At 43.5% G+C, this 27,039-nt stretch overlaps 2 protein-coding genes across 4 annotated transcripts in view; both read right to left on the reverse strand.

Moving 5' to 3' along the window:
• Positions 1 to 245: 245 nt before the first annotated feature.
• LOC101915806 (TLR adapter interacting with SLC15A4 on the lysosome-like) lies at positions 246 to 6,262 on the reverse strand. 3 transcript variants are annotated; one of them, XM_027794153.2, is made up of 4 exons: positions 5,649 to 5,664; positions 5,060 to 5,225; positions 3,796 to 3,857; positions 246 to 1,931 (listed from the first exon to the last, which is right to left on the reverse strand). In XM_027794153.2, the coding sequence occupies exons 2-4, from the start codon at positions 5,071 to 5,073 to the stop codon at positions 964 to 966; spliced, it is 1,044 nt and encodes a 347-aa protein (XP_027649954.1). In that variant the 5' UTR covers positions 5,074 to 5,225; positions 5,649 to 5,664; the 3' UTR covers positions 246 to 963. The 3 variants fall into 3 exon arrangements, with proteins under 3 accessions (XP_027649954.1, XP_055673804.1, XP_055673803.1); XM_055817829.1 differs by having other exon boundaries at positions 3,796 to 3,854; positions 5,060 to 6,262; XM_055817828.1 differs by having other exon boundaries at positions 5,060 to 6,262.
• A 2,035-nt stretch (positions 6,263 to 8,297) lies between these two features.
• SH3BGRL (SH3 domain binding glutamate rich protein like) overlaps positions 8,298 to 27,039 on the reverse strand; it is a 37,642-nt gene continuing 18,900 nt past the window's right edge. The window contains exons 2-4 of the mRNA XM_055817830.1: positions 19,812 to 19,997; positions 16,463 to 16,543; positions 8,298 to 12,255 (exon numbers count right to left, since the gene is read on the reverse strand). Of these exons, the coding sequence (XP_055673805.1) occupies positions 12,223 to 12,255; positions 16,463 to 16,543; positions 19,812 to 19,997 (300 nt within the window). The 3' untranslated portion in view covers positions 8,298 to 12,222. The remainder of the gene's footprint in view (positions 12,256 to 16,462; positions 16,544 to 19,811; positions 19,998 to 27,039) is intronic.

The following is a 27,039-nucleotide window of genomic DNA, read 5'->3' on the forward strand; positions in this document are numbered from 1 at the left end:
GAATTAACAGAAAAGCAAGACAATGAGTTTGAAAGCAATTTAACAAAGTTTCCATATCAAAATCTGCATTTAAGTTTCCAAACCAAGGTGAAGAAAGCTTGCACTGGCTTTTCAGGAATGTTGCAGTTGTCTTAGCTTGCTGAGGCTGCAGGTGCTTCACTTCCAAGGAAATAAAAGCAGAGTCCATTTACTAAAAATGCAAATAGAACATAAACCAGCAATGTACTGACAGAAAACCGTGCAGATTTCATTGAAAAGGTCAGGATTTATTTAAAAGAAAAACATTTATTACAGAAAATTAAGTACTTTCACAATGTTGATCAACAATTTCACCTTGATTTTCATGGTAGCATACTCCACCTATGCAGTACAAACATACCTATGCAACAGTATCGGCATCTGCACTCATGTGCCACGTTGATATATTTCCTGTGTGTGATAATATATACATAATAATCCAGAGTCCTGAACACCTCCATCTGCTGACAAGATTTTCAAACCAAAGAAACATTTTTTCAGCCACTGTGATCAAGCTTTTCAAGGAACAAAATCTGAACCCGAATATCCAAAACTTGGCCTTCAACTCTATAGCCCAAAGTCCAAAATAGACAACGTGACTCTCACTGGCTGGCTCAGTCTCACAGAGCAAAGTTTTACCAGCACGTCTTGATTGATTTGTCTTGCAGAAATAAATCCGATGATACATGACTACAATTAGTAAGCCAAGGGTCCTAGGAGAAGGACATAAAAATATGGCTGACTAGCATTTTTGAGATAAATTAATTTCAAATTCTTTATTAGAAGAAGAGACCTGTACTTCCTTTGCTAACAAAGCATGGTTTAAGCCTTAATATATTTATTTGAAAAAGTCTGTAGTGTGTAAATGTTTTCATTCCCCAACCTAATCCTTAGAGTGAAATATTCATTCCTAACCACATTCATCTCTTCAGCTAAGTACATCAGTCACGATGTAAACTGCATCCTGCCACTCTTTTTCATGCATGCTGGGTTTGAGATCTGTAAGCTTGGAGTACTAAATTCAGAGCTATTTCTATGGGTAGTGTGCAAACTAAACAAAGCTAAAGAGTGCAAGAGCACTTCTCTGGCTTTTGACGTCTCTATACTCTGCTCCTGTGATATCTGAAAGCTTAACTGATACACGTTATTCCGTATCAAACTGGAAGTGAGGAGGTTTGTTACAGAACCACACCTGGTCAAGTTCTCTTCAAAAAACTGTTTATAGAGCTCTGCCACTTTTGTTTCCATGTACTTGTTGAGCACGGAGTTTGAAAGAGGCTCCTCACAGAGAATGATACTCCTATCTCCAGCTTCATCTCCACACAGAGATTTTATATTGGGCCTTTCGGGATGCTCACACAGAGGGGACGGCCCCAGAGGAATATCTATGGACAGCAGAACAGGGCCATCGGGAAGTTCATCACACACATGGTCCAAAACACAACCTGAATCACACGTATGGCCCCCCACACGGTCTCCCCCAATATGTAAGTCAGGATAGTTTTGATAAATACTGTTGCATGACCAGGATCTGTACAAGTCCATCTGCTCAGTATTTTGCTCTCTTTTGGGGATATGTAAAGCTGGCGATACAGTTCCTTTAACAAGTGTTTTCTGATCTTTTGGAGGTGCCTCTTGTATGGATCTCCGCTGAGGACCACCCCTGTGTTCCATTTTGCTACCCCTAGCAGAGATCTCACTCTGCTTCTCACATCCATCAGCAAAGCCTTTAATTTTTGGTTTATCTACAAGTTTCTGTCTCCAAATTCCCTCTTCAACCTTTCTGGATGCATGAGATCTGCGAGGTTTATCTTGATGACAGCTTTCTTTATAGATGAGGCTGGTTAAGATGCCTTCTGCCAGCATGACGACAAGCGTGAGCAACAGTCTAATCACCAGAGTTCCATGTGGTCCTGTGAGCGAAGGACAGGCAGGCAGAGTATCTCAAACATATTTGGACAAAGAGGAATAATAATAAAAAATGAACAACGCACCTTTCATATTTTAGAGAAAAAGGAAAATTAGTCTTTATTTTCTACAATTTTAACCTCTATACCATGTCAACAAAAGTAATTCCGAAGACACAGAAAGGGCATTAACCCGGTTTTTCATCTGTAGTATCACTTCTGTTCCTAAGTATCTCTTCTGCATTGTGGCTAGTTGAAAAGCTACAAAAATCAGCAAGATTAGTTTACTTGTCTATATCACTACCAACAGTTGCAAATCAAGATTTTCCATCGAAAGACAACAATTTCTAAGAGCCAAAGAGGTGACACAGGAAGGAAATCAAGATCAAATTCAGACTTAGAGGTTGATTCTGAATTGGCCTGAGCCCTCCTGCAAGGTGCCAAGGATCTTCAAAAGATGCCAATAGTTCTTCAGGCCTAATAAAACTGCATCCAAAATGCAATTCACATACACAAATGTTTTTAGAGTTCCTCTTAATGATGATTTTTAAAGATATAGTTAGTTAGTCTTCCCTAATAGTGAAGTGATGAGTAGTATGTTTCTGTATCTATAGGCTCCACAGTTACACTAAATGCACATGAGTAATTAAAGGCTAGCCAATATGTCTCAAAATAATCTGCTACAGTTAATTATTCCTTAACATTCCTTTTCAATTTGCTTACTGTTAAAATCAATGGGAATCTTTCCCTTCAGAGCCAAGTCCGACCTAGACTCTCTAAGGAAAAGATCATCACCACTCCTCTGACGGAGGAATGGGAAAGGTCAACACAAGAAAACCTCTCTGTTCTTCAAATGACTTTTTAATCTCTTCATAATCTCTGAAGTACCTTCACACACCTCTCATGGTTTGGAACAGGGGAGGCAAGGGATGAGGCAGTTTTACTGAAGAGTACATCATAATTCTCCCAAACAACTTGATGTACTGACACGCTGTTTGAAATTCACCAGAAACGCCGCTTATATCAGGGACAACTAAGGCTCAATACTTTTCACAGTGCTGGCAATTCACATCAGTAGTAATGCCATGCCAGTCACTAGATAGTTCTGTGCACAAACGAAACCACTGCAAATTTAATACGATATCTGATATATAACCAGAAAGATCCTCCTCACTCAACTCATTTGCTTCTATCAGCAACCAAACCATATACTCTGGCTTATTTGTTTTGCAACAAAACTTGATGCACAGGGTCATTTATTTTTAATCCCAGTTCTAAAACTCCAATTACTCGAGAGATGGAATTTCTCGACTTCTCTTCTAAATTTACACATTGCCACAGTACAACCGTTTGGTTTTTTTCTTTTTCGGGGTTTTTTTGTAGCTTGAATGGCACTGTTCCCTCCCTGAAGCTGAAGGTAACACTGAAATTGCGGTATGTTTGCAAGGGAGACCAAAGCAGACAAGAAAGGCAGTACACCATGCCCTGCCTGTTACATTAGCATAACTGTTTCTCTACAGAATCATTTACATATGTAAAAAGCAGGACAACATTTTCTTAAGCATTTAAGGCATTTAGGAAATCAAGTGCCGTTTTCAAAAGAGACAACAGTACTTGGCAGTCTCAGTCTTGCTGAACCTCAATGGAATTTGCAATGCTGCATGCCTCATTTGCTTCTGAAAAGCAGGACACAGGTACCTAGACCCTTACATGCTAAATAATTTTGCTTTGAAAATGCTCATAGTGCTAGTGTAGAGCTAAAACGTGGCAGTCTTAGCAAAACTGCTGTCTTTAAAAAAAATTAAATAGTGTCTGCATTCTGGAACAAAGCATAAGAATTTTTTTAAAGGCACAAAAAGCTCAGACTTACCGATCCTAGTCGGGTGAGAGAGGCAGATAATCACATAGCCCAGAACTCTCCTACTACAGCTGCTGTAAGAGAATAGATTCTTACATACTCTTTCTTTACTGCTGTCTATGTGGAAAAAAACCTTCCATACACATGATTTAGTTCCCCATTTTTTCCCTTCTAAAACAGAAGTGATCCCACTGGAAAAGTGAGTGGTTTTTGAATACAAAGTGACACTAGATCTAAAAGAGGATGTTAAAAAAAAAAAAAGAAGAGATGTTTCCGATTGTGGTGCAACGCTGATGAGTTGCTAACTGCCATAATGTCATTTAAAACCAACAAAGACTACTAAAGGATCAGAGTGCCTGTACTTTGCCAGGCTGTTCAAAACTGAAACAATTCCTCTAAACATTTCCATCTACAGAAGTTCAGTTTTGTTCTAATATCCACCTGACTTACAGAGGCGATGTTATTTACATAATTTCCCCTTTTGAAACAATAAGTTAAATTAATAGTCTTGTGACCTTCTTCTGATGGGGAAGCAGTTGACAACTTTGTTTCATCAAGATTTTGATGAAATATCATTTGTCTAGAAAACACAAATACGAGAATCTGCCTCTGAAAGCAGTAGCAATCAGACAGCTGTGGATGATCACTTTTTTTTTTGCTCATTGACCAAAGCCACTTTCTCTGGGCTCAGAAATTAACTCCATCTCAATGGCACGTCAGACATGCCCCCATGGCATTGCTAGCGTGTCCTTCTCCCACAAGCTGAGGCTGAGCTACTGCACTGAGCCACACCACTCCCCCAGCACCAGATCCAGTCTACAGTTTGAAGACTTTCTGTTGATGCCTTTCTAAATTTCCTTATTTGCAGATGAAAAAATAAATAATTCGGAAGCTGAATCTCAACCAAGTACTGGACAAAAGATCTTAAAAAGACACCATTTAATGTAGTGATATGAGCAAGACACAAATGCAAAATAAAACTAGAGTGCAAAGATAACATTACAACAACATTCTGATTGCAACCCATCGTGCAACATGTTTTGGCAATTAAATAATGATGAGTCTTAGAAATGAATTAATGTAAGGTTTGATATAACTATGACCACATAGGTCTAATGAAGTCTCTAAAATTATTCCTCTTCCCTCCTTATCACCTGTATTTCACAAAAAAGACTTCTGGTTTTACAGAGCCAGAATGAAAGCCATTTTTAGTCCCGCTGAATTTGTATAAAACTGATTTCATATTTAAAAGTTGTTTAAAATTATTTTTAATCACCTCACACCATTCATTTCTTCTGCATGCTAGATGGGGCTGTGACTTCAACAGAGTACTCCTGCCCCAGTCTTGGAGGGCAGGAAACAGGGTGGTTCAAATTCCATGTAGTTTTAAATCTTGCCTCCTTCACTGAGCTTGTAATTAGTGCCAGCTGTGGTGGTGTTTTCTGCGAGGTAGTTTCAACAAAACACAAAAGTAACAGAGAGAGGGAGAGGAAGAAATCAAATTAGGTAATTAGTCTTGAGTGATTAAAAACAAGTCACCTTTCATTTCAGTTGTACTCAGGTGTCAAATGCATCAATATGCAAGGAAATGAATGCATTTCTATCAATAAGATCTTGCCAATGTGTTTCTGTTAGTAAGATCTTACCAAAAATAAATAGAAATATTACAAAAATAAAACCAGAGCAAGGCAGAACCAAAGTAATTTCAGAAGCTGGAAACAGACTGCAGCCAGTCAGCAAGACAAGCACGTCTGAATCCCGAGGCTGAACTTAAAGGAGAATGTATAAAGGAAAAAAAAATATTTGACTGCATCATTCATGTATAGGGAAAAAATTAATATAGCAGTGCGTATTACCACACGCACTTGTCACATTTCTGAAATACAGCAGCATGTACGCAACGCCCCTGACTTCGGCCCTGACACGGTGTTTGATGCACGTGTGGCGGTGAAGCAGCAGCTGCTGACGGTCGCTGTTCCCCAGCACAGCTGTTGCAAGGCTTTGCCACTCGCAGCAGCAGGACTCCATTCCAACAGCCCCGAGCTCCCCGCAGCCCATACGCCCCGGCACAGCGGCTCCCGGGCACATGTCCCGGACACGCGCCCGCCCCACCGCCGCTCCTCGGCGCCGCCTCCCGTGCCCGATGCACGGAGCGCAGCCCCGGCCCCGCCCGGCCGCACCGCGGGCCTGCGCCGCCACCTGCCGGCACCCACGGCCTTTCGGCCGGCCGCCGCTCCGGGGGGCCGCAGTGCTTCGTGAACACAGCGCAGCCCAGCCCCCCACACCGCGGCGGGCGGGCGGCACGGCGGGGCCGCGGGGAGCCAAGGCCGCGGGGAGGCGGGTCCGGAGCGCCTCCCCCGGGCCGCACAGCTGCGGCGGGCCCCGGCGCCGAGGGGAGGGCGGCGGCCCGCGCTCGGCGAGGCCGCCGCCGGGAGAACGCTGCGGAGAGGAGTGGGAGAGCGGCGCTCCCGGCGGCGGGGCCGCCCCCGCACGCCTCACGGTAACGGAACAGGCCGCCCGCGCCCACCCCACTCCCGCCGTGCCGCCCCAGCGCCGAGGGAGGGCGGGTCTTCACGCTGACTGACAGGAGGAGCGGCCAATCGGGAAGGCGGGGCCCAGTCGCTGTATGGCGGTTCGTTGCCGCCGCAGCAACGCCACGAGGCGGCGGCCGGTGGGGGGACGCGGCCGCCATGACGGTCTGCTCCCCCGGCGGGGCCGCGGGGGGCGAAGCCCCGGCCGCTCGGCCCAGCCCGAACCCCGGCACGGCAGGGGAGGCCGCAGGCACTCGGGGCTGGGCGCCACCGAGCAGCGGGGCGAGTTCCCCGGCCTGCGGGCGGGTGACGGCCCGGGCCCCGCAGCCGGAGGCGGTGGGAAGGGCGGCCCCGGCGGACGCGAATCCGGGTTTAATGCCGGTGCCTGGTCCAGTTCTGTTTGCATAAACGACAAATAACCTGCCCTGCCTGCTGGGAGCGGGCTCGAAAAGGGATTGGAGTGAGAGGGGAATTGTACTGCAGTTGACATTATATTAATGATGTTGCTGGCTGTAGGTTTTTTTAAAGGATTTTGAGACGTTACACCAAGTGACTGAAAATGGAAGTCTCAAAGTTCCTGAAGATGCCTTCAATAAACCAACCTGAGAAGGGATTACTGTAGATAGAACCAATTCTGATACTCCGCAAATGCAGCATACTACACGTATTTTACACGGAATGCTCATTATTTACAGCAACAGTGCTCACCACCTGTACCAAGAGTGATTACTTCATCGCTTTAAGCTTTTAGAATCCTATTGCATTTTCCAGAGTTTTTCCAAAAGTTTACTAACAGTTCAAAATTGTTACTGATAGAAAAGTTCATTATTAACAATTTTGAAATCTAAAACATTCTACCAAGATCACATAATTTAGACAAATCACAGACTACTTCTGTGGGAAGCTCAGTACAAGTAATTTGAGTGGGATTATTTTGTGTAGGTACAAATTCAGGTGCGTTTCATGGATCTTTTTTTTTTTTCTACACTAAGTGTAATCCATTTCCAGAACAAGCGCAGATGCTGTCATGATCCCGGTGACAAAGGGGAAAAGAAAGTAACATGGAAGAAATGCAGTGCCAGTACTCGGATCAGAAACGGGCTGTATGGATGGGAGCAACGAGTACATGCCTTCATTTTCTGCTTTCCCCTTGAACCAGCTCGACATCAGAGGCTGGGGAGATGCAAACACAGAATACCTCTCTAGGCAGTATTGTGCAGGCTCTCCCACTGTTGTATTTGCATCACACAAAAAATCCTGAAAAAGCAAGAATGGCAAAAGAGGAAAACGCTAAGTCAGGAAACGTTAATGGCTTGGTCCCAGGTAATGAGCTGTCTCGAGTTTCTTTTTAAATTGGCTATTAAAATTCTCTTACCATAATGGGGAAAACACAGGAGAGATCTGGTCTGGTAAAAGTTCTTAACACAGGTTACCGATCAATCTGAATCTATTATTACATTGATAGATTTAAATTAGTCCAAAAAAAATTACGTTGTGCTTCGCAAGTCTTATTTTTTTGTATTTCTCGAACTGTGTGCCTGAGTGCACAGGACTGGCCAATACTTTTTTCTAATGTTAAAAAAATAAACCCGAACAGAAAACCAAGCCACAGAACAGATCTTTACTTACAGCGTGTGTGTGTATATATATGTATACACACACACATAATACACACAACCTCCTACCAGCAATCGAGGTGCTCAAGAGCGACTTGTTACCTACTTGTGCTGACTGCAACTGTACCTCACGGTAACACATTCTGGGCGTTGTGAAGGTAACTGAGCTGCCCTGCTGAACGAAGAGTCTTCAGTAAGGGGCTAGCAGGCACCCATCTCCACTATGCACACCTCCAATTTGTATTGCAAGACACTTCTCGTATTTGAAATCCACGCAACAGGAGGTGAACGATACAATCAGACTTTACAGAATGTTCCATGTCATATTGATTAAGAATATTAAACAAGAAATTAATGAAATCCCACATTAGTTGGTAGAAAAGTTTATTACAGTGCACACCATTGTAAACTGAAACAGCAAGTAAACATATGCGCACACGTGGTTTGTTTTTCAAACAGATTTCTGAAAAGTATTTGTATTGAGCTTTACATTAATGAATAACAAATTGGGCTTTTTAAGACTTTTTTTTATAAACAGGAAAACCAGAGATTTTTCTGAGTTACACAAGTGAAGTGCATATACAAGGAAAGTAAATGGGATTACCCGTGATTTAGAAATGGCATTAAAAGCCCTTTTCCCTATCTTACGTTATGGACCATTTTTTAAGACACTAAAGGGCAATTAAGCATGAGAGACAAGCCACAAACACCGTTAGATGACATCGGTGTAACTGACAGTTCTCGGTTGTGCTTGAGGTGGTCAGAGAGAAAAAAGTTGATCCTATAAATGGCAAAACAAGCCGCTTTTTTGAAACCACTCTTTAAAGAATTAAGGTATTGGTTTCCTTCAGAGGATGTGAATTGAAGTCTGGGATTTGGGCAAGTCAATCCTAGTGCAGTTTAGGAGCTGAGGATGCACCTTCCGTAGCTCTACAGATGTAGGTGGTACAAAGCTTAAAAAGAATGCACCTGGCTGGATCTACCAGTCAAATAGAGGTAAAAGTGAATAGTTTTAGTTAAAAAAATTTTCCTACACTGCCCTCCGGCAACACAGATACTAAATAACATAGTTTCCCCACTGTGAGCATAAAGCTAATTAATTACGCATTGCAAAAAAAGCAACTGAGACTGTTTGGCAAGCTCTGCAGGCATGGGGCGAAGCCGATTTGCCCTGTCCACTTTCAGTTTGTACCTGCCTTGGGGCAAGAGCAGGAAAAACGGGTTAATTAGGGAGTGTAGTCAGCGCTCTCCCAAAACCCCCAAAACCTCCAATGACTATTTTGGGTAGGTGTATCTGATGTAATCAACACCCATTAGTTGCAACAGGTGAGAGATCCAACCCAAGAGAGTTCACATGCAGCAGCAGCAGATGCATTATGTTCGCTCTGTTGAATAGATCCTGTACTTTTAAAAAAATTTTCATTTGAAAACTCCGTTCAACTTAGGGGACCACCTCAAACCATGAACAAAACATGCAAACAAGTAAATCATGTCAGAAAGCACTCTAAAACAGTTTTATTGGAATGATAAAGGAATGGTTAATATACAGGTTAAGTCCTCAATGCCTGCCTTCTACATGGGGGGGGGGGGGGGGGGGGGGGGGGGGGCGGAGAACAAAAAAAGAACAAACTCAGTTCTTGTGCCCATCATTAAACTAACACAGGTATAGGAAACAGAAAACCAGCATATAGGCAACAGATTCCTAGCACTCCTAAATTCATGCAAGATATCCGCATCAAAATGAAAGTTTTACAAGCAGTCCCACAACAAAGAGCTACTTTCGGTGTTTTTCAGTTTGTGTCGGTGCCTTGTTCCCCAGACAAAGAAATAATTCAGTCTGTCTCAACAGAGCTTTCTTAGGAATGCTGATACAGTTTGAACGCTACCATATGGCAAGGGGGGAGACCAGATGAGGGAAGTGACTCTGCTTTCTTAAACTGGGCAATTTTCTTGACCATCAGAAACAGAGATTGACATAGTTTCAGAATGTTTTGGGTCACTGAACTGACAGAATTTGGCAGCAACTTTCAATTACAGCTGCTCCAAAATAATTACTGTAATTCACAAAGCTTACACCATACTTTCCTTACACAGGAAACGCAGCATATTGGCATGAGTATAGCGACCTGTGTGTCAAATTCCAATTTCTTCGCAAGACTTCACTTAGTATTCTTACTTTCTCAAAAATTTGACCACTAGTTTAGACACAGAGAAAGACAAAGCCAATATTAAGAAAGAAAAATCACCTCATCTGGGAAAGACTAAATCAGAACAAACAACAAAAACCAGACAATGGATTTAAAACGTAACTTAGCTTCCATCCCCAAAAGATCTTACAAATAAATTTCACAAAATTGCAGTAATTACTGATAAAGCCTGTTAATGAAAAAGCACAAATGCATGTGTTAAATCTTGAAGGTAAGGCAACAGTAATCTATCCCTTGTGGTACTGCGCTGGCTTTTGTAAGCACAAGCCTCAAACTGACTCCCAGGCTCCCAAATCAGCAAAGATAAAACATCAATTAAATGTAATTTTAAGGAATTTGGCTCCGTGCTTGATCCTGCTTTCTTGGACGTCTGTGACTGTTTCATCACAAGCTGTGTAGAAGCAGAGCTGCTCTCCTACCAAAGCAACTAGTTGCATTTCTTTTCTAACAAATGTTGACAAAATCATCAGTTATAGTGAACAAAAGTGGAGCAAAAGCCCCTAAGAAATGTTGGCGAGGGAAGCACTTGATTACTGCACTTTGGAACACTTTTGTAAACATAAGTTTTTACTTTTATCCGCTTCCTAATTTCAGCCTGCAAAACTATGAACTGTAATCTGTTTCAGAAAGTATTTAAAAAGCTCTGTATACATTTTACAGCATCAGTGTAAAATAACCAAACAGCAATGATGCGTTGCAGGCTTTCTCTGATCTGTACCACCTGCTTCTGTTGTCATAAAGCAAAAAAAAAAGCAAGATATGTATGCACAGAGCTATTAGAATGATCCTTTAACTATAGCAAGAACTAATTATCTTTCTTACTGTGTTTTGATGCTTTTGGGGAATAAGTACATTATGTGGTGCAAACTCATTTTAAATGACCCACACACTTTTAAAACCTTTTTCTTACCCTTCAGAGCACTTGCAGTTATTTTTATTTTTGTAGAATATAGCCAAGAAATACATGCTATCTCACAAGCACTGGGGGAACCGACAGGTTAATATTGCACGTGGTAAATTCACCAATACAAGACATTTTAATAGATTTGCAATTCCTGTAACAGCTTCATGATATGGCAATAACAATGGAAAAAAAGTTTTTAAGCCTTAAGAAGTCTTGCTTAATTACAATAGTTCTCACTATTCAAACATTTCCTCATTTGAAAAAATGCTGTATGAATCTAATGACTACTTGAACATGCAGTAATATGCCTAATGCTATAAGCAGTGTGAACTGGTATTTTTGCAGAGAAATACATTAAAGGCTTTCACCCTTACACAGGTAAGGAAATGCCATTTCTGGCCGTTTTGGCTTATTTGCAACGTTGCCTGGGAATTAGCGCATATGTGGCTGAATCTTGCACACAGACAGGTCACTGAGTCATGCATAGGCAGCTGGGTGATGAACTTGCCAATGCAAAGGCTGTCCATTGCTGAAATCCCTTTTTGTCAAGAGCCCACATGGATCACTTAGATGAGAACTACATGGCATTTTTGTTTTAATCATCTGTACAGTGTGTTACAATACAAATCTTAAATATCCATTCTACAAAAGAACAAACACAACTTCCAAAAGTGACTACAATGGCTGTACTACACAATACCACCTACAATTTCATCTGAAACCAGAAAAGACACTGAAGAATTACTGTGTAATTCAGTAACATTTTTGAGGCAACTCAGGCACTAAAGTTAGTATCTGACAAGGGTTTAGATGCTGTTTTCCATATTTTAAATAGTTGGACCTCTAGGTATAACCCCATCTGTATTATTAGTACTAAAATAGTTTCTTTAAGTTTACACAAAATGGACGGATTGCCAAGACAGTTTAAACTACATGGAAATCATTCATGTCTTAATTGCTTCAGTTTCCTATGCTTCCAACTTTGTAATAATACACTCCATGCTCTCTACCTTTATGTTCACATTTTCATCTTGTGTTCAAATCTGTGTTATGTATGGTGAATGCTGCAAGCACCAATCATATGTTAGAAATCACATCTACGTTTCTTGAAGCAGACAATTGTACTATTTTATAAAAAGCTGTGGAAATTCCCTTTACAGAACATTTAAGGCAGTTGAAATTCATGCTTGCTGCTTTGCCAGTGCTTCAGCTTCCTGAAACGGCAGAAGAGAATTACACATATTAGTACTTTATGAGTCTACGTATCTGTGTTTGCATATGATGTAACAAAAACTGCAGCAGTATGTGATTAAGAAGTGAGTAGCACTGAACCCAACTCAGTAGAGAGACCTCGCTGCCTGTGATGACATTATAAAACAAGGCCCATACGGTGCTGGCTTTAGCCCCAATTCTGAGCTAGCTCAAGTAGGACCTACAGGAATATTCCAGCCTGTGCCCACAGCCAGTTTTGACCATAAAAGTTTAAAACAAAGGAAGATCAGATGTAACAAGTGATGCCTCATTTCACATTAGGACACAAGAACTATTTAGAGATCAAAGATTATTTAGAGAACTATGGTTAAATGGAAAATGAATTCTTAATTAATAAAAGCCCCCACATAAAAAAAAAAAAAAAAAAAAGTCTCAGCAGAGATGCACTTTACTTTCTGAACCAAACCCTATCAAACAGCCAAAAGCCAGCGTTTTGCTTTTGCCTTCCAGAACAGTGATCAGAGCAGCCTGCCAGTCCTTGGGCAGACGCAGCCCGGAGCCGCTCCAGCACAAGGCCACTGCGTGAGACCTGTCCCGGGCTGGCAGCAGGTCTGTCCTGGCACACGCGTTGCTGAGTAATGTGCCAGCTCCCTGCTGCAGAGGCAAGCGAGCCTGAGCAGGATGTGCTCCCTGGGGAGCTCCTGCCTGCCACCAGCTCCCCATGCCCAGGGCTCCCAACCCACACCTCTTCAAGGTGCCTTCGGCTACATGAAAACATCCCTATGAAGCTTCTGAGACGAAGGAACAGCTAAAGCAGTTAGGCAGACATACCAGATAACCTCTTAACAATTCTCAGGATGTTTCAGAAGGAACATTAAAAAATAACAGCCTGCATTTTGCAGTTTTCTTTTAGCCTTTGTAAGATGGTCACAAACGGGAGCAATGACAACAGAAGAAATACAAAAGGATTTTTTTTCGGAAGATGGTTTCTACAAGTGTACTTGTTACTGAAGATTCATTTATTACCTGTTAGCAGCAACATGGCCTACAAGAAGATGAACAGAGTCCCACTGTAGCACTTCAGGGTGGACAGTTGGTTTATTTTAAAGGAAAAAGTTCAACATCTGCTAAACAACTTTCATATAATGGAGTTGTTTGCTTTTGCGACTGCATAGAAATACTGACAATAACAGACTCAATAATTGCTAACATAAGCCAGTATGCTAAACAAATAAAAAACAAGAGGAGGAAGGACTAAGAAGGGAATTTCCCAGAAGCCTGTGAGACTTGTAAAAAGGGGACACAGAGGGTGACCGCAGCCTGCAGGGCAGGAAGTACCATGCATATCTCCCTTATCTTAGACATGGTGGATCACTCTGGTTTTCCTGGCTATCTGCCCAAGCGCCTCGCATTGTGCTGCCTCTCAACCCAGGGGCGTGGGAACAGCCTCGCGCAGACCGCTGGCTCAGGTCTGCTGTGCTCCTGGCCTGCGCTCTGCTTCTCTGGCTGCACGTCGCAGGTCAAAGAGCAGAGCCCGGGGCATCACCGCACACCCATGCTGCTCATGTGAGGGCATCCTATCTATTCATGGCAGAAAAGGCAGGGGAAGAACGAAGGAAAGATTAAAAAGAACTAGAAAGCCTGGAAAAAACAAGGATGTTTGATATTCTCTAAAGGACAATGTGATTCTTTGCAAGGTAAGAAAGAGGAGATTGTTCCTTTGGCTTTGTAACAACTCCATTGGGCACTACAGAAGTGACATCCAGCTCTTTTTTTTTTTTTTTTTCCTCCAGAAAATGCAAGACAAGGTACTTGTCTTCAAAACAGGCACTGGTAAGCTGGAGAGGATTCCTGGTATTTCCCTCATCACCAGGGAAATGGGTACAAGTATCTCAAAGAGCATGCGAACCTGTTTGTCTTGAAGGTCAAGCTCAAATTTTTCACTCAAAACCTGAAAATTTCCTTGGGCGTGCTCCTGCACGTTACCTGGGAAAGCCTCAGCTCTTTGGATCTGACACCATCCCTCTTTCAAACTTGTCCTTATTTCTCCCTCAAGGCCCCTCACTGAGCATGTTCTCAGTCCTTACATCACAGCCTTTAACCCACAAAATCCTCTCCCTTTAAACCCCACCCATACTGCTTGAAGTAGGTATATTTAAGATAAACTGAATGCCACCCTTTCCCTGGGTTTGTCAGTCCAGTTGCACGCTCAGTGCCCAAAGCACAAACCAAACCACCAGGCCCAGTGAACAGTTACTTGCATTTCCCATGCTCACTCCTGAGCCCTTCTTGGTAGCGTTAATACTGGACCTTTGTGTTCAGAGTCAACTATCTTTCCAGATCTCTCATAATGACATTTAATGGAGGTTTGCTGTTGAGGTCCTCTCTTGCAATCACACACAGGTTGATCCCAGACTCCTTCCATTTTCTGTAGCAGCATACGCAGGCACAATGTTATTAACGACAATATTATATGCAAGCTGCACGGAGCTATTCTGTAAATACCAATTTCAGCATCTACAAATCAGTTTCTCCTCCTCAGCAGCACGCAATCAGCTTGATTTGACATTGTGTAATTGTGGGACAGATACCAGAAGTCAGACCAACAGCACTGGGTACAAGGTCACTTATGCAAAGCTTATCCTCATCAGCTCAAATGCACCTCCCCAAGTTGCAGCAAGTAATACGGAAATGCAACAGAGAACTGCATTACATTTCTTTTTAAACCTCACCTTAACTTGGGTGAGGACGGACTCCGAGCATCCCTGAGGACAGAATCAGAGCAACTACTAGCCATGCAGACTGCTTCTGCAGTCTGGCAGGTTAAGTAAGCAGGAATGTTTGTAAACATTACAGAGACTGATAACCTGGTTCATTACAGCAGCAACTGCTCCCCAGCACCACTGCACTTCCCAGATCTCGACTGTGAGGGGAAATGCATGAGCTTTCCTGCATCCCATGGTCTCAGGGCTGCTTTCTCACTCCTTGGCTCCATCCTGCATACTCTCGTGCAGTGCCACACAGACGTTCCAAGTAACTTTAATAAGATTAACGTGACTATTGCACTGTGTGCAGCTGGCCTTCGGACACTGGTGACCCATGATACTAGGACACATATCACAGGTTTTGCTCTCTGAAACCCTGTACGAGGCAGAGTTTCACCATTCACACTAGCAGAGCTAATGCTAGAAATTAGTTTGGCTCCCAAATCTGCTTCAGTCTGACCCATAACTTTTACTGCTCACTGCTGGTGGGTCATCATCCACCTTTAAAATTAGGTCTCTTAGTGATGTGCACAGCATGACCTTCAACTCTTACATGAATGAAGTTGAAAGGAAATGGCATGTTTATCCATTGGAACAAGAAATCTGGAATTGACCTGGAGGATCCTGCTGCTGCTAAGTGAAACGTACAAAGCAGGCTTGTCCCATCCTATCAAAATCAAAGGGAGAATTCCAGCCCATTGCATCCACAAAGCAGCAACCCAGTTTGTAATTGGCAAAGGGAAACAAGTCTTCAGATAACAAGCTGGAGATAAAAATTACTCTGAAGCAAGACCACATTCTTTCAAAAACAGTGACTCTGGTTTCAAAGTATTTTCTAGTACAAAAATCTTCAAAACTTCAGATGCATGAAGTTTTTTCACTGAACTGAAATAACTCTTCAGTTTTGTGACAAGTTTTTTCACCTAAATTTCTTGTGCATTCTTCAGTGCAAATACTAACTACTCTTTGACTTATTCCAAGCATGTACAATAAACAAAATAATAAAAAAAATCCAATGGTAACATTAGTAAGAGACAATTATTACTAGTGAATAGCTTGACCCAGATCTTCTTTCCAAAGCTTGACCCAGATCTTCTTTCCAAAGCAACAAAAGCTTTTCCATTAACTTAAAAAGGAGCATCATGGCTCTGCAGTGAGAATACCAAAAAAGCATCTGTACCAAACACTTGAATTTTTCTGGTAGGAGGAGGGGGTGGAAAACGCCACCAGGGAACACAGCATCCTCCAAATAAACCAGCACGTAACAACGGTGTGTTGCTGCAATGTTAAAGCGTGAAAGTTAGTCTCTGGAGACCGAACATCAGACTAGGAGGTAAGACTGATTGGGGCAGTCAGAGAACACACAAAAGTATCCTACTATAAGCAGAGAAGAACCAGGTGTAAAATACAGGTTGTGTTCCATGTGAGAAATATGCACACCTACCTTTGAACCAGGTGGTGCAGTCAACCCTAAAAATGCATATACTGCATTGTTCTCTCGCGCTTCAAAGAAAGCTTCGTAGTCCTTCAGCATGGGAGTTGGGGTGGGGTGTGGAAACAAAAGAGAGAAGTATGAATTGTCAGAAATAACTGCAGCTCAATTTGGTGTGTTACCCAACCTACACCGAGCAAACTCCTTCCTGCAGCCAAATGCAAAATTCAGCCTGTCACCTCAGGTATTTAACATTAGCACTAATACCCCGTGAACTGTACTGTTTGCAAAGTGACAAGCTGGGAATTTCACTATCTGTAGCAACAAGATGCTGCTGTGAGGTGCTCCCACCTTTCCCAGAGGGACAGCCTCCACAGCAAGGTAGCTGTCACTGGGCTGGCACGGGTGTCCCTCCTGTGGGAACGGGCTGGGCCTGTACCTTGTCATCAGAAACATGTCATCTCCAGATGTCACTGATAACTACTGATTAGTAATGGCAACCATGCAACTATGGACATTAACTCTTAAACCTGTTAAAAGTTAAATTTAAACCTGTAAATGAGAATACACCTTTTCCCATCATGTTTCCCATTAGTGATTAGTCTGTGCAAATAAAGGAAATGGGGTAGCACTGTTCATCGTATTCAAGGTGCAATATACTTGCTCTAAATATGCACGCAGCCACTTCCCAGGAAAATTAAGGTAAAAACAATGAAATAATAAAAGAAATACCAATGCTTCCCTCTCTGCCCTTTCTTATATTTGAGGCAGAATGCAGTGCTGTACAGAGTACAAACAACTCAGCTTAGTTGTCTAAGTTAGGAAAAAGCAAGTAAGATGCCAGTGTGGCTCAGCAACAGCAGCTGCCAAACACCAACCAAACGAACCCAGGTTTGTGCAAGTCCACCGCTGTCCGAGTTACTGTACTTCACTCACTCTGATTTCCAAACTCAGCACATATCTGTCCTATGACTTTCCTTCTCTCCCTTTTTAACTGAAGCAACAGTACCAGCTTCCTTTGGCTTTACTGGGGAGTGTTTTGATGCAGGAGTCCTGGCTGAGAAACCCAGGGCAAGGCAGCAGCAGATCAGAGCAGGCTCAGTCTCGGGCTGCAGACAGGGAGGGAGCTGCCATTGAGGGCACACTGCTTCACATGCCCGTCTGTCTGGTAGGCAAAAGCCCAATAAATAGCCAATGCTGCTTGAAAATAGCAGCGTGTTCAGAGTGGGGCAGCTCTAAGAGGCTGTTGCAGCTGGAACAGAAGAAAGTACAGCGAACAGAGGATTCGAGCTGCCTACAGATCAGTGATGTCAAATTCTTGTTCCATTTGTACACACAACATTCAGGTGCTGGTTTGATAAAAACATGTATGATTATGTTAAATCCTCCCTGAAGCCCTTCTGTTGACGGCACTGGGGCTGCTTGATAACAAAGGGGTTGTTTATCTTGCTAGCACATAGTCCAGCAGTCTGCTTTGTGGCATCTACCAGGAAAGGAATGCCTGTGACTAAGGAGCAGGGCTCATGCCAACTTGCACGGCATCTATAGTTACAGCCTTCCCGCTGTGCACAGGCCAATAAAGTCATTTTGCTCATTCTTCTGCCAGTTATGCTGCATCAGATGAAACAAGCAGGGTAGTTCATGCTTGAGATAGATCAGATAGAAGCATAAAGGGGTTCAAGTGTGTGGGCACAGAACTAACTTTTACCTTCCTGAAAGCTAAACTGTACTAACTTGAATCCAGCTACACAAATTGATTGAACTTTGAAAGTTCAGAGTGACACCAACCAAAATTTTGGGGATGAATAAACCCACAGCAAGAACCAATCTGAAGCATTTGTACTCCTCTCTCCAAAATTACTGTATTCAGAACTGTTGTGGGTTGCAGTTGGGGATACAACAGAAACATCTCTGATAAGCAAGCATCCAGATCTAGGTACATACACAGCTTCTCCTCTTCCTGTCCCACACCACTGCATAGTAAAGCCCCGTTCTGCTGCACAGCTGCAGCAATGCAACAGAAATTTGGCAACGTTTCACTGATAAAGGACAACTGCGCAGGGATCTGCTTGCATCCCTAAAGCTGGGACACACCAAGGGGGAAGGGTGATACTGTTGCAACTGGACATTCTATGGTTACAGAAATATTTGCCTCTTTTTGATTGTTTGTTTTTAAAGAGAGATAACGAAACAGAGATCTTCAACTTTTTGTGACATGCCGCTTCCCACCTTTCAGCTGCAACTATTGATCATTACATTTGTTGCTCCAAATCAACCTTTTTCCAGGTCACAACGACAGTAAAATTTTGAGAGGCAAGTGGTACATTAGCTCACTGTGGATAATGTTTCAAGTTCTGCTCTTATTACAAGCAAGAAAAATTCCTGGCGCATTGAGAATAATTTCAGTAGCCACTGCATTGCCTTGCAAAGGTCCAGAACTAGCAGGTTATGACTTACAGGCCTTGCAGGACAGAACCAGGCTGCAAAATGACTCAGAAACCAACACAGCACCAGAAGAACGCATGCTGTGAGCTCTTTTCAGAAGATATTAAGTTTTAAAAATAAAATTAACAGTTAATCTAATAATCATTCAAGCATGGCCTGCTGAGTAGAAGTGCTGCAGGGCAACTTACTTTTGATCAAGGATTAAAATAATTACAAGTAGGAATCGTATTTGCAACATGAGTTTTAAACAGTTCAAGGCACTGGAGTAAGTGGACCGCAACAGCCTTCATTTTGCAATCAGTACATTAAAACTGATCCCAAGAAAGATCAGAAAACTGACTTACGATCGTGGCGGACATCACTTCATATAAGCACTTATTCTGGGAGATGAACAGACTACAGAGCGATCTGGGATCCACACATATTGGCAAAGCCCAGGTAGACTGAACAGATCTCTGAACTTGCTACAGGAGACAACGTTGGTGCAACAGTACTGGTTTTCTGTGAAGTGTTAGTTCACAATCATGGTGAACATGAGAATTAAAAAACTCTGTAAACTTTCGGAGCCAAAAGAGGAGGAAAAAACCCAAAGGGGGAAAAAAAAAAAAAAAAAGTATCTACACTGCAAGGTGGTGGTAGGCTCAGTCCAGTACACAGCACAGTGATCTGAGAATCAGGAAGTCCAAATTTTAATCTCTCCTCTATGGCAGAACTAGAATATTCAAGAACCAATTGTTATTAAAAGATCAAGAGGAGGGGAAAATGTCTAACACCTTCCACACCCTTCACGGTTTGCACACTTGAACGTAGAGCTGGCCAGGTCCTTCCCCGCTGATTACAGCAGCAAAGCACAGGCTATGGCAGGGAGTTAGAGGACTGAGAGGAGGAGAAATGGAGACCTGAAGCCACCGCTTACCCCGAGGTACCGGCTGTCATTGAAGAGCCGGGGCGGCAGGGGGTTCCCACTTGCGGGCCGGCTGTCTTCAGGGACGTTCTCACGCATCCATTTCCGATTCTCCTCGTTGGCGGCAATATCCTTTTCCTCAAATTCAATTTTGTTGGCTTCCAAGAAACCTAACACATCTTGTTGCTGCTTTTTAATCTGTCACAAAAGAGGCAGGAGGGGAGAGAAAGCAAACAAAATCAGTCAAACCATTTTTTCCACTGCTGATTATGCAATTCCAGGGTTCAATACAGAAACAAGGGGGTACAAAACAGGTTGAAAATGGAAGTGGTAAGAAACTTCTTAGAACAAATACATATCTTCTAAAGAGCCATATCTGAGCCTTGACTTGCCTCCTATATAACTGAATAGGCTGAAGTCTAAAGACACTATCAGCATACACATGAGTGTTGTGAACCTTAAAGGTCTCCAACCACAAGCAAAGGTGCGAGTAGCCACCTTGCAGAGGCTATGGTGGTTGGGCTTTAGAGTTAACTCAGGGGAATGTTGTTTTTTAAGTAAAGTTTGCTGGCAGGACATCTGAGATACAACCTGCTTCCTTCACGTCTCTGGAAGCACAGTCTCAACCCACCCTTCTCAGAGTCCAGGTTTTTGTCCCCCCCCATCTAGGCTGTGCACCTCACTGCAGGGACTTCCTGACAGGGGTCTCTGAGTTGCTCACAGCAAGATCCCACAGCAATTTTGGCTCATGTTTCTTTGCACTAAAAAATCCCCCTCTTCTGCTACATTCCAGGTTTCAGCAGCGGCTGGTATGGTTTCTGGAGAGCTGTGACCCCGCACTCCCTGTCCTCATTCATCTCCAGAAGTCTCAGGGAGTGACTGCACAGGCCGGATGAGATCTCACACCTGATGCTGCCCATCCTCTGCATACTCACACAGCAACCAAGTGGAAAGCAGGGCCTATGGGGCAAAAACTGCTGGCTTTTTACAGGAAAGGTGGTTTTCATTACTGTCCTATATGAATTACAGACTTCCTGATACGGCGATGTTCTGCTTACGGTCTGTTCTTCCTCTGCATGACTTTTCCACCATAGAGGAAATTATAACCATGCACATCCTGGCAAACAATTAAAAATGAGATTTGATGGGAAATTTGTTCCCTTCAAATTATTCCCTTCAGTACAAAACCAGTCCAAGGCCCGGCTTTAACCTGATCAGCTCAGTCCAACAAAAGCAGCACTTCATACAGATGTGGCACTGCTGCTAATTCAGGTCAGCCAGCAGCCTCCCCGAGCAGCCTCTCCATATAGGGTGAAGGGAAAGCACGCAGCTCCGGCGGCACGGCACGGCACAGCACGGGCACCCAGCCACGGAGAGCTAAATGTGGTGCCTGCGGCCCCGCACAGAACGGGAGCTGCAGGGAGGGCGAGAGGTCCCGCGTAGGAAAAATGCTACTACGGGACAAAACCGGCAAGGGTGCAGTTTGGGAGAGCAGCGTGTGGCATCTCCAGAGCAACCCAGGAGAGCAGCGTGTGGCATCTCCGAGGCGGAGACCGCCATGCCTCGGCAGCCGTTACCCATCCACTGCCTTGCCGTGGAGCAGCTGCTCCGGAGCCATCCCTGCTGCCTGTGCGACAATCCAGGATAGGGGAACCGGCCCAGGTGAAACTAGGACTGGGGTAGCGTAGGGTGTTTTTTAAAAACCTGCATAGCTAGATCTTCTGCATCCAGCTCAGTGTAGTGCAAAGGGGACCAGCCCTGCCCTCCTGACAGAGGAAAAACGTGCTCCCAGCTTCAGCGGAGAAGCCACCTGGCCAGGGCTGCGAGAGCCAACTTAAGTCTGGCCAACACATCAGCAGAGGAGCTGCTAAACTCCATAAGTGAGTACTCTTGTACCCTCAAATATAAGAATATTGCTGGGCATTAGCCAATTTTCATCACGGCTAAAAATAAAAATGGACAACTTGATACCACTCTAAGGAAATAATTCATGTTACAGTCTGTATAGAAAAACATTTCTCAGCAGACTCTAATCTACTGGTAAGAGATTTCTTCGCTTGCTTTTATTTTAATAACAGGGGTCACAGCAGGAGGCAACAGTCAGGGCAAGTTTTTCTACATCATGCCATACAGCTCAGAGGTTAAAAAAAGGCAAGCACTTCCTTCATGAATTATTCTGTAGGACTAAAGTAAGGGAAAGATCTTTGTAATTGTAAACTCCTCTGTCAGTGGTTGTGGGTATGTCATAGGCCACAAGTAGTCAGTATCTAAGGCAACATACTGAACTGGTAATAAACAGATATTTTTTTTCCCCAAACTAGTAACATTTTAATTAACCTTTTCCCACCATTTGTAAATGCCAGATCCAACTAGTTTTCATCAGTCTCACTCCAAAATCTGCTGCTTAGTGAAAACACACTTTGAGATGTCCCAGAATTTTCAAGAAAAGAAACCCACCAAGTTTTAACCCAATCTGCTATCAAACTACACGCTCTGCCATGTAAAACAAGAGCTCTAAGTTTGACAGCAATTAGCATTTTGATCTCCTGACAAGTCTCTTTAGTTTTTAAATCAATTTTACTATTCAACTGCCTCCTAGCCATAAAGACATCCTCACATTCCTCACAGCATCTCAGCTCAGGCTTACAGTGCAACCCCTCCACAGGCAGATTCCCCTATCCACTCCTTTCGTGCAGCACTCAGTATGACAGGGCTGCACTACCTCAGCCATTCAGATGCTTCTTCAACAGGAAGAAAATGCCTCTGGCTATCCTATGTTGCCATTATTTCATACGATGAACTTAAACAGAGTTTTCCTCTTACACATACATATGCAAAACATCTCTCTGTACACTGCCACATTGCCTGTTTTGCTCTATTTTTGCTCGTTCTCCCAGCTTCATGAAGCAAGGATAGTCTGGGTTGTTTTTTCAGCTACAGGTAGCACAACCAGATCCCAAGTTCACGACCGCAGCTCCAAAGGGCTATCACAGCAGATAACCCTCTCTGCTTGTTTAGGAAGAGCTAGCAAGCTGGAAATATATTTTTTTCTGCTAGAGAAGGCACTGCATGGAAGGCAAGCATGACAGCTTGGTCTCTGTGCTGTTCTCAGCCTACCTGTGGTCAAAGGAGGTAATTCTCTGAAGAACTTTAAAGAAAAGCAACGAGCTGGTGTTGATGCATAAGTAATATTAGTTTGAAATCCTAGTTTTCAGGCCAAAGGAAAAAAAAACAAGTTGGAAGATTAAAGAGATGATGTCTTCCCCCCAGCTCCTCAGACAAGTCTTCTGACCACAGTGACAAGCACTTACACAAGAGTGTTAAATGCTCCAGCAAAACACGGCACCGATCACTGGGCTGAACAGACACCGAGCTGCCAGACTGCATTATTTTATGGGATTTTATTTAGAAAACTTCTGTTAATCTCAGGCAGCAGAATACCACTGGGAGGGAAGTGCCTAAAATAGAGCAAGAGACGGCTGCTGCTGCTTCAGGGGATTTTGTCTTAATCAAAAGGGCATACGCTGTCCCCAGGACAAGAGCCTGGAAGATGGTTCCTGCTGCCCATGTTTGGTAAGGAGCGAGGAACCCTTCTTCAGGATGCGCCTGTCAACATGCAGCACTTGCTTCCCAAAAAACCCTCTCCCAGCTACCAAAGCAGGCATGGACACCGGCCAGCGCCCTCCCTGATACTGCACCTTGTCCTACGCCAACAACTATCATATCTACGGCTATTTTGGCCTGTTAGCTGTAGCTAACCACAGTTTGCAACCATGAAAATCCTTTACAGCAAGTGCTTGCGACACATTTTGCAGGGCAGAGTGTGCCAGTGGAGAGCTGGGAACATGTGTGCAGCCAGCACAGGAGCTGGGGTGCCGAGAGCAACACTGCTGAGGCCGGGTGGTCCTGAGGCTTGGGGACCAGCACTGGTGAGGCAGGACTTGTGGATAGACACAAAAGCACAAGAACAACAGAGAAATCAAGGACAGGCATGGGTAGACAACAAGGAAGGAAAGAGGCTACAGGCAGGAGCAGATGGAAGAAGCAAAATGGATAGATGGAGACAGGGGTGAAATCCCAGGGGTGGAGGTAGGATGGAGCCAGAGGGACAGAAGAACGGTTGGGGTGGGGAGCAGCACAGTCCGTTCTGCCAAGAGGAAGGGCCGCATCCTGCTGGAGCTCACTGCTACCCTGCTTGGGGAAACAAGTATGCTCTCACGAAAGCCAGTTTTGCTCACAGATGGCTTTACCCCCACCCCAGAAACACACACCTGGTTTCTCAGCCTGAACACACTGACTTACACTTCTCTCTCAAGCCATTCCGGGGGGAAAACAGCTAAAAATACCCAAGTGGAAACATTATACTTTTTGCTGATGTTCCTAAGATAATGTTAAAAGGGAAGCTTTAACCAAATGAATCTATTTCCACTTTGTTTTGCCTTTCAATGTCTGTTCCAGAGACAGAAATAGCTTTATGTTAAGTTATTGGTGGTTAAGCGAAGTCTCACCACCAAGCTGTACTCTTCTGCATGCAGAATCTGCATGAGCAACATCAGAAGCTGATGCTTCCAGATTTTTTTTTTTTGTAAGATATCCTTCTGTTTTAAGATTCTCTTCCTTTCTAGTTATAAGCTGATCATAAAACATGAAGCTTTCAACAGAGCATGTGTACAGAATAACATTATGAAAATGAGTAGTTTAGAGTTATGAACAAGTATTGTCCCTCACTTGAATGCACATCAGAAGTTTAATTTGCATCAGTGAATGATGTCAGTAATGCAAGAGAAACTGCGTCAAAGCTGCCAAGAGTAAAAACAGGTGACATTTTCCAAGGAATCACAGTCCATCAAAAATGAAGCTTTCAACCCGAAGTGGGCAGAAAAACTTCCCAGAAAATGCTGGAAACATTTTAGACTCAAGATTTTTTCTCTCCTCCAAATCTTTACTCATTACAAAAAAACCCCAACCAACCAAACAAAAAAAACTCAACTAAAAGATAACAAACAGAACGGAGGCAGGGGGTGATGCTGCAGGACCTCAGTCCAGCAAGCAGGCAATACTTCATCCCCACCTCCAGCCAGGCCTGTAAACTGGCTGACAGCCAGCCTCTCTTAGCACTACCTGCTGCAAGGCAACAGCTGTTGTAAACACTTTATTGAAATTAACTTCAAAGAAGTTTCTATCTTATTTTGTATACACAGCCATACACATAGAAAAGAATAGTCTAGTTTACACTGCTGGCCAAGAGGGGTTTGGGGTTTTTTTTAGGTCTTGTTCTTTTTTCAGTTTATAAATACATTCCTTGTTGGACAATAGACATGTTTTGGAAATCTATTTATGGACCACAGGAACCCTAAGTAAGTTTACAGTTTGAACGCTGCTTTTTTGATCCCACAACAAACTGCCCCATGCCGATAATGCAGCCGCAGCTCTGCCATTCTGGCGCTCGGCATGGGGCGTTTTCCACCAGTTCTGTGGGTCCTGTGTCCTGACCTCCATGCAGGAAAAAACCATGGAATTTTCCCCCCTTCTATAAAGTTCCCAGCCATGGTTATATCATCACTTATAGTGTCCAGCTCCAGGTGAACATGTGGCCTGCACCGCCTCTCCCAACCTCACAGCCAGGAGCAGCAGGACAACAGAGAAGCAAAACCTTACAGCAGATCTAGATTTTGCACACTTCTCAATTTGGTTTAAAGACAAAACCAGCTTTAAAAGGGTTTTTTACCATTTCCAATTCCAACCTTCTGGGTTCTAGATTAGGAAAACCAACTACATCTTTAAAACAGTTGTATTTCAAGCCACTGATGATTTCAAACAAGCTGTTTCATCATTAGGGGGGCAATTCTTTAAACCACAGGGGGTATCCACTTTGTGCGGAAAGGTGAAAGAGTTCCAATCCCCAGATGATGCTACTGTTTGTAGCCAGACTTGTAACCATCAGTTCTTACAATGGTTCAGTACCTTTCTGAAGACTGATGAACTCAAGTTTAAACAGCAGAGTGCAGCATAAGAAATCTTCATCAAATCCCAGTGGCAGCCAGCAGTGCCATCCTTTCACTCATTTCAGCCAAGGTGAAAATATCCAGAAAATGGTTTTCCTTGGAGGGAGCAGGGCAGCACAAGGAATGCTGCACTGCTGCCAAGACAAATTAACTTGCCACAGGGTGTCCCACAGGCTGAGCTGAACACTGACTTCAGGACTTGACCACCTCTGCCACTGCGGCTGGCTAACACCACAGCAATTCACAGCCATTTTTTGAAGCAAAAAAAAAAAAAAAAAAAAAAAAAAGTTGGGTGGGTTTTGGTTGGGTTTGGGGGTTTTCTGGTATTTCTCATCAGATTTCTAAAAGGGTAATGTCTTCCTCATGTGTGTTGCTAATGCAGAAGTTAATACTTGCAAATTAGTTGCAAAATGCTTGTCATTTCACCTCCTAGCACAATGTAATTTGTAGGAGTTAAACAGCACAGCAGTTCAGCTATGTATTTAAATGTCCTAGATTCCTGACAGCCCCCTAAAATTGTTCTCCACCCTCAGGACACTACAGCAGGGCTCCCTTCAGAGACAAAACACCTCTGAGCAGGCTTGGTCCTGGGCCTCCATCAGTTTTCTTTGTTTTTACTGTAATATTCAAGGAACCAGATTTTTGTATGAAGTGTGTTTGTTGATTTTATTTGTATGAACAAGCCAGTTTGTTTTTTTTCCCCCCTATCAGCTTAAAAATCAGGAGGTGTCAGTTACGGTGGTGCTGGTGGTCACCATCCACTGTCAACAGTGGACAAAGGGTGGGAAACCAGTAGGCACCTACTGTCTCTGAGGTGTCTCCCAGTGATTCGTGTCTCACTCTTACTCCTCTCTGCCTGGTAGAAAACCTACCTATTTCTAGGTCTGGGCAATTATCATTACAGAACTCAAACCACTTCTTTGTTCTGGCTGTTTTAAGCCAAGCTTTACACATAGTAATGTCGTCATTCTCTCTCCCAGCACTTGGTTTCTGGTCTGCAAGGAATGAGATTGAGGACAAACACAGCAAAACCACCATGAACTTACATGACCTAAATCAAACACAAGAGGCTGGAGAAGCTCACGCTGTATTTGTGCTGCGTTTTTGGATTTGGGTTGTTGGTTTTGTTTTGGTTTTTTTTTTTTTTTCCCCAGAAATCAGGCAGTGTCCAGATGGACTCCATATGTACTTTCTCCCTCCAGGGCCCTTTGGGAAAGCCCATGCAGCCCTATCTT

The sequence above is a fragment of the Falco peregrinus genome, chromosome 13, assembly GCF_023634155.1.
Source record: "Falco peregrinus isolate bFalPer1 chromosome 13, bFalPer1.pri, whole genome shotgun sequence".
Taxonomy (NCBI): Eukaryota; Metazoa; Chordata; class Aves; order Falconiformes; family Falconidae; genus Falco; species Falco peregrinus.

Excerpts from the sequence above, each read along its gene's own strand:
- LOC101915806 (XM_055817828.1), bottom strand. Across the intron at positions 1,932-3,795 it reads CTCTCACCCGACTAGGATCG|GACCACATGGAACTCTGGTG; the intron begins GTAAGTCTGAGC and ends CTTCGCTCACAG.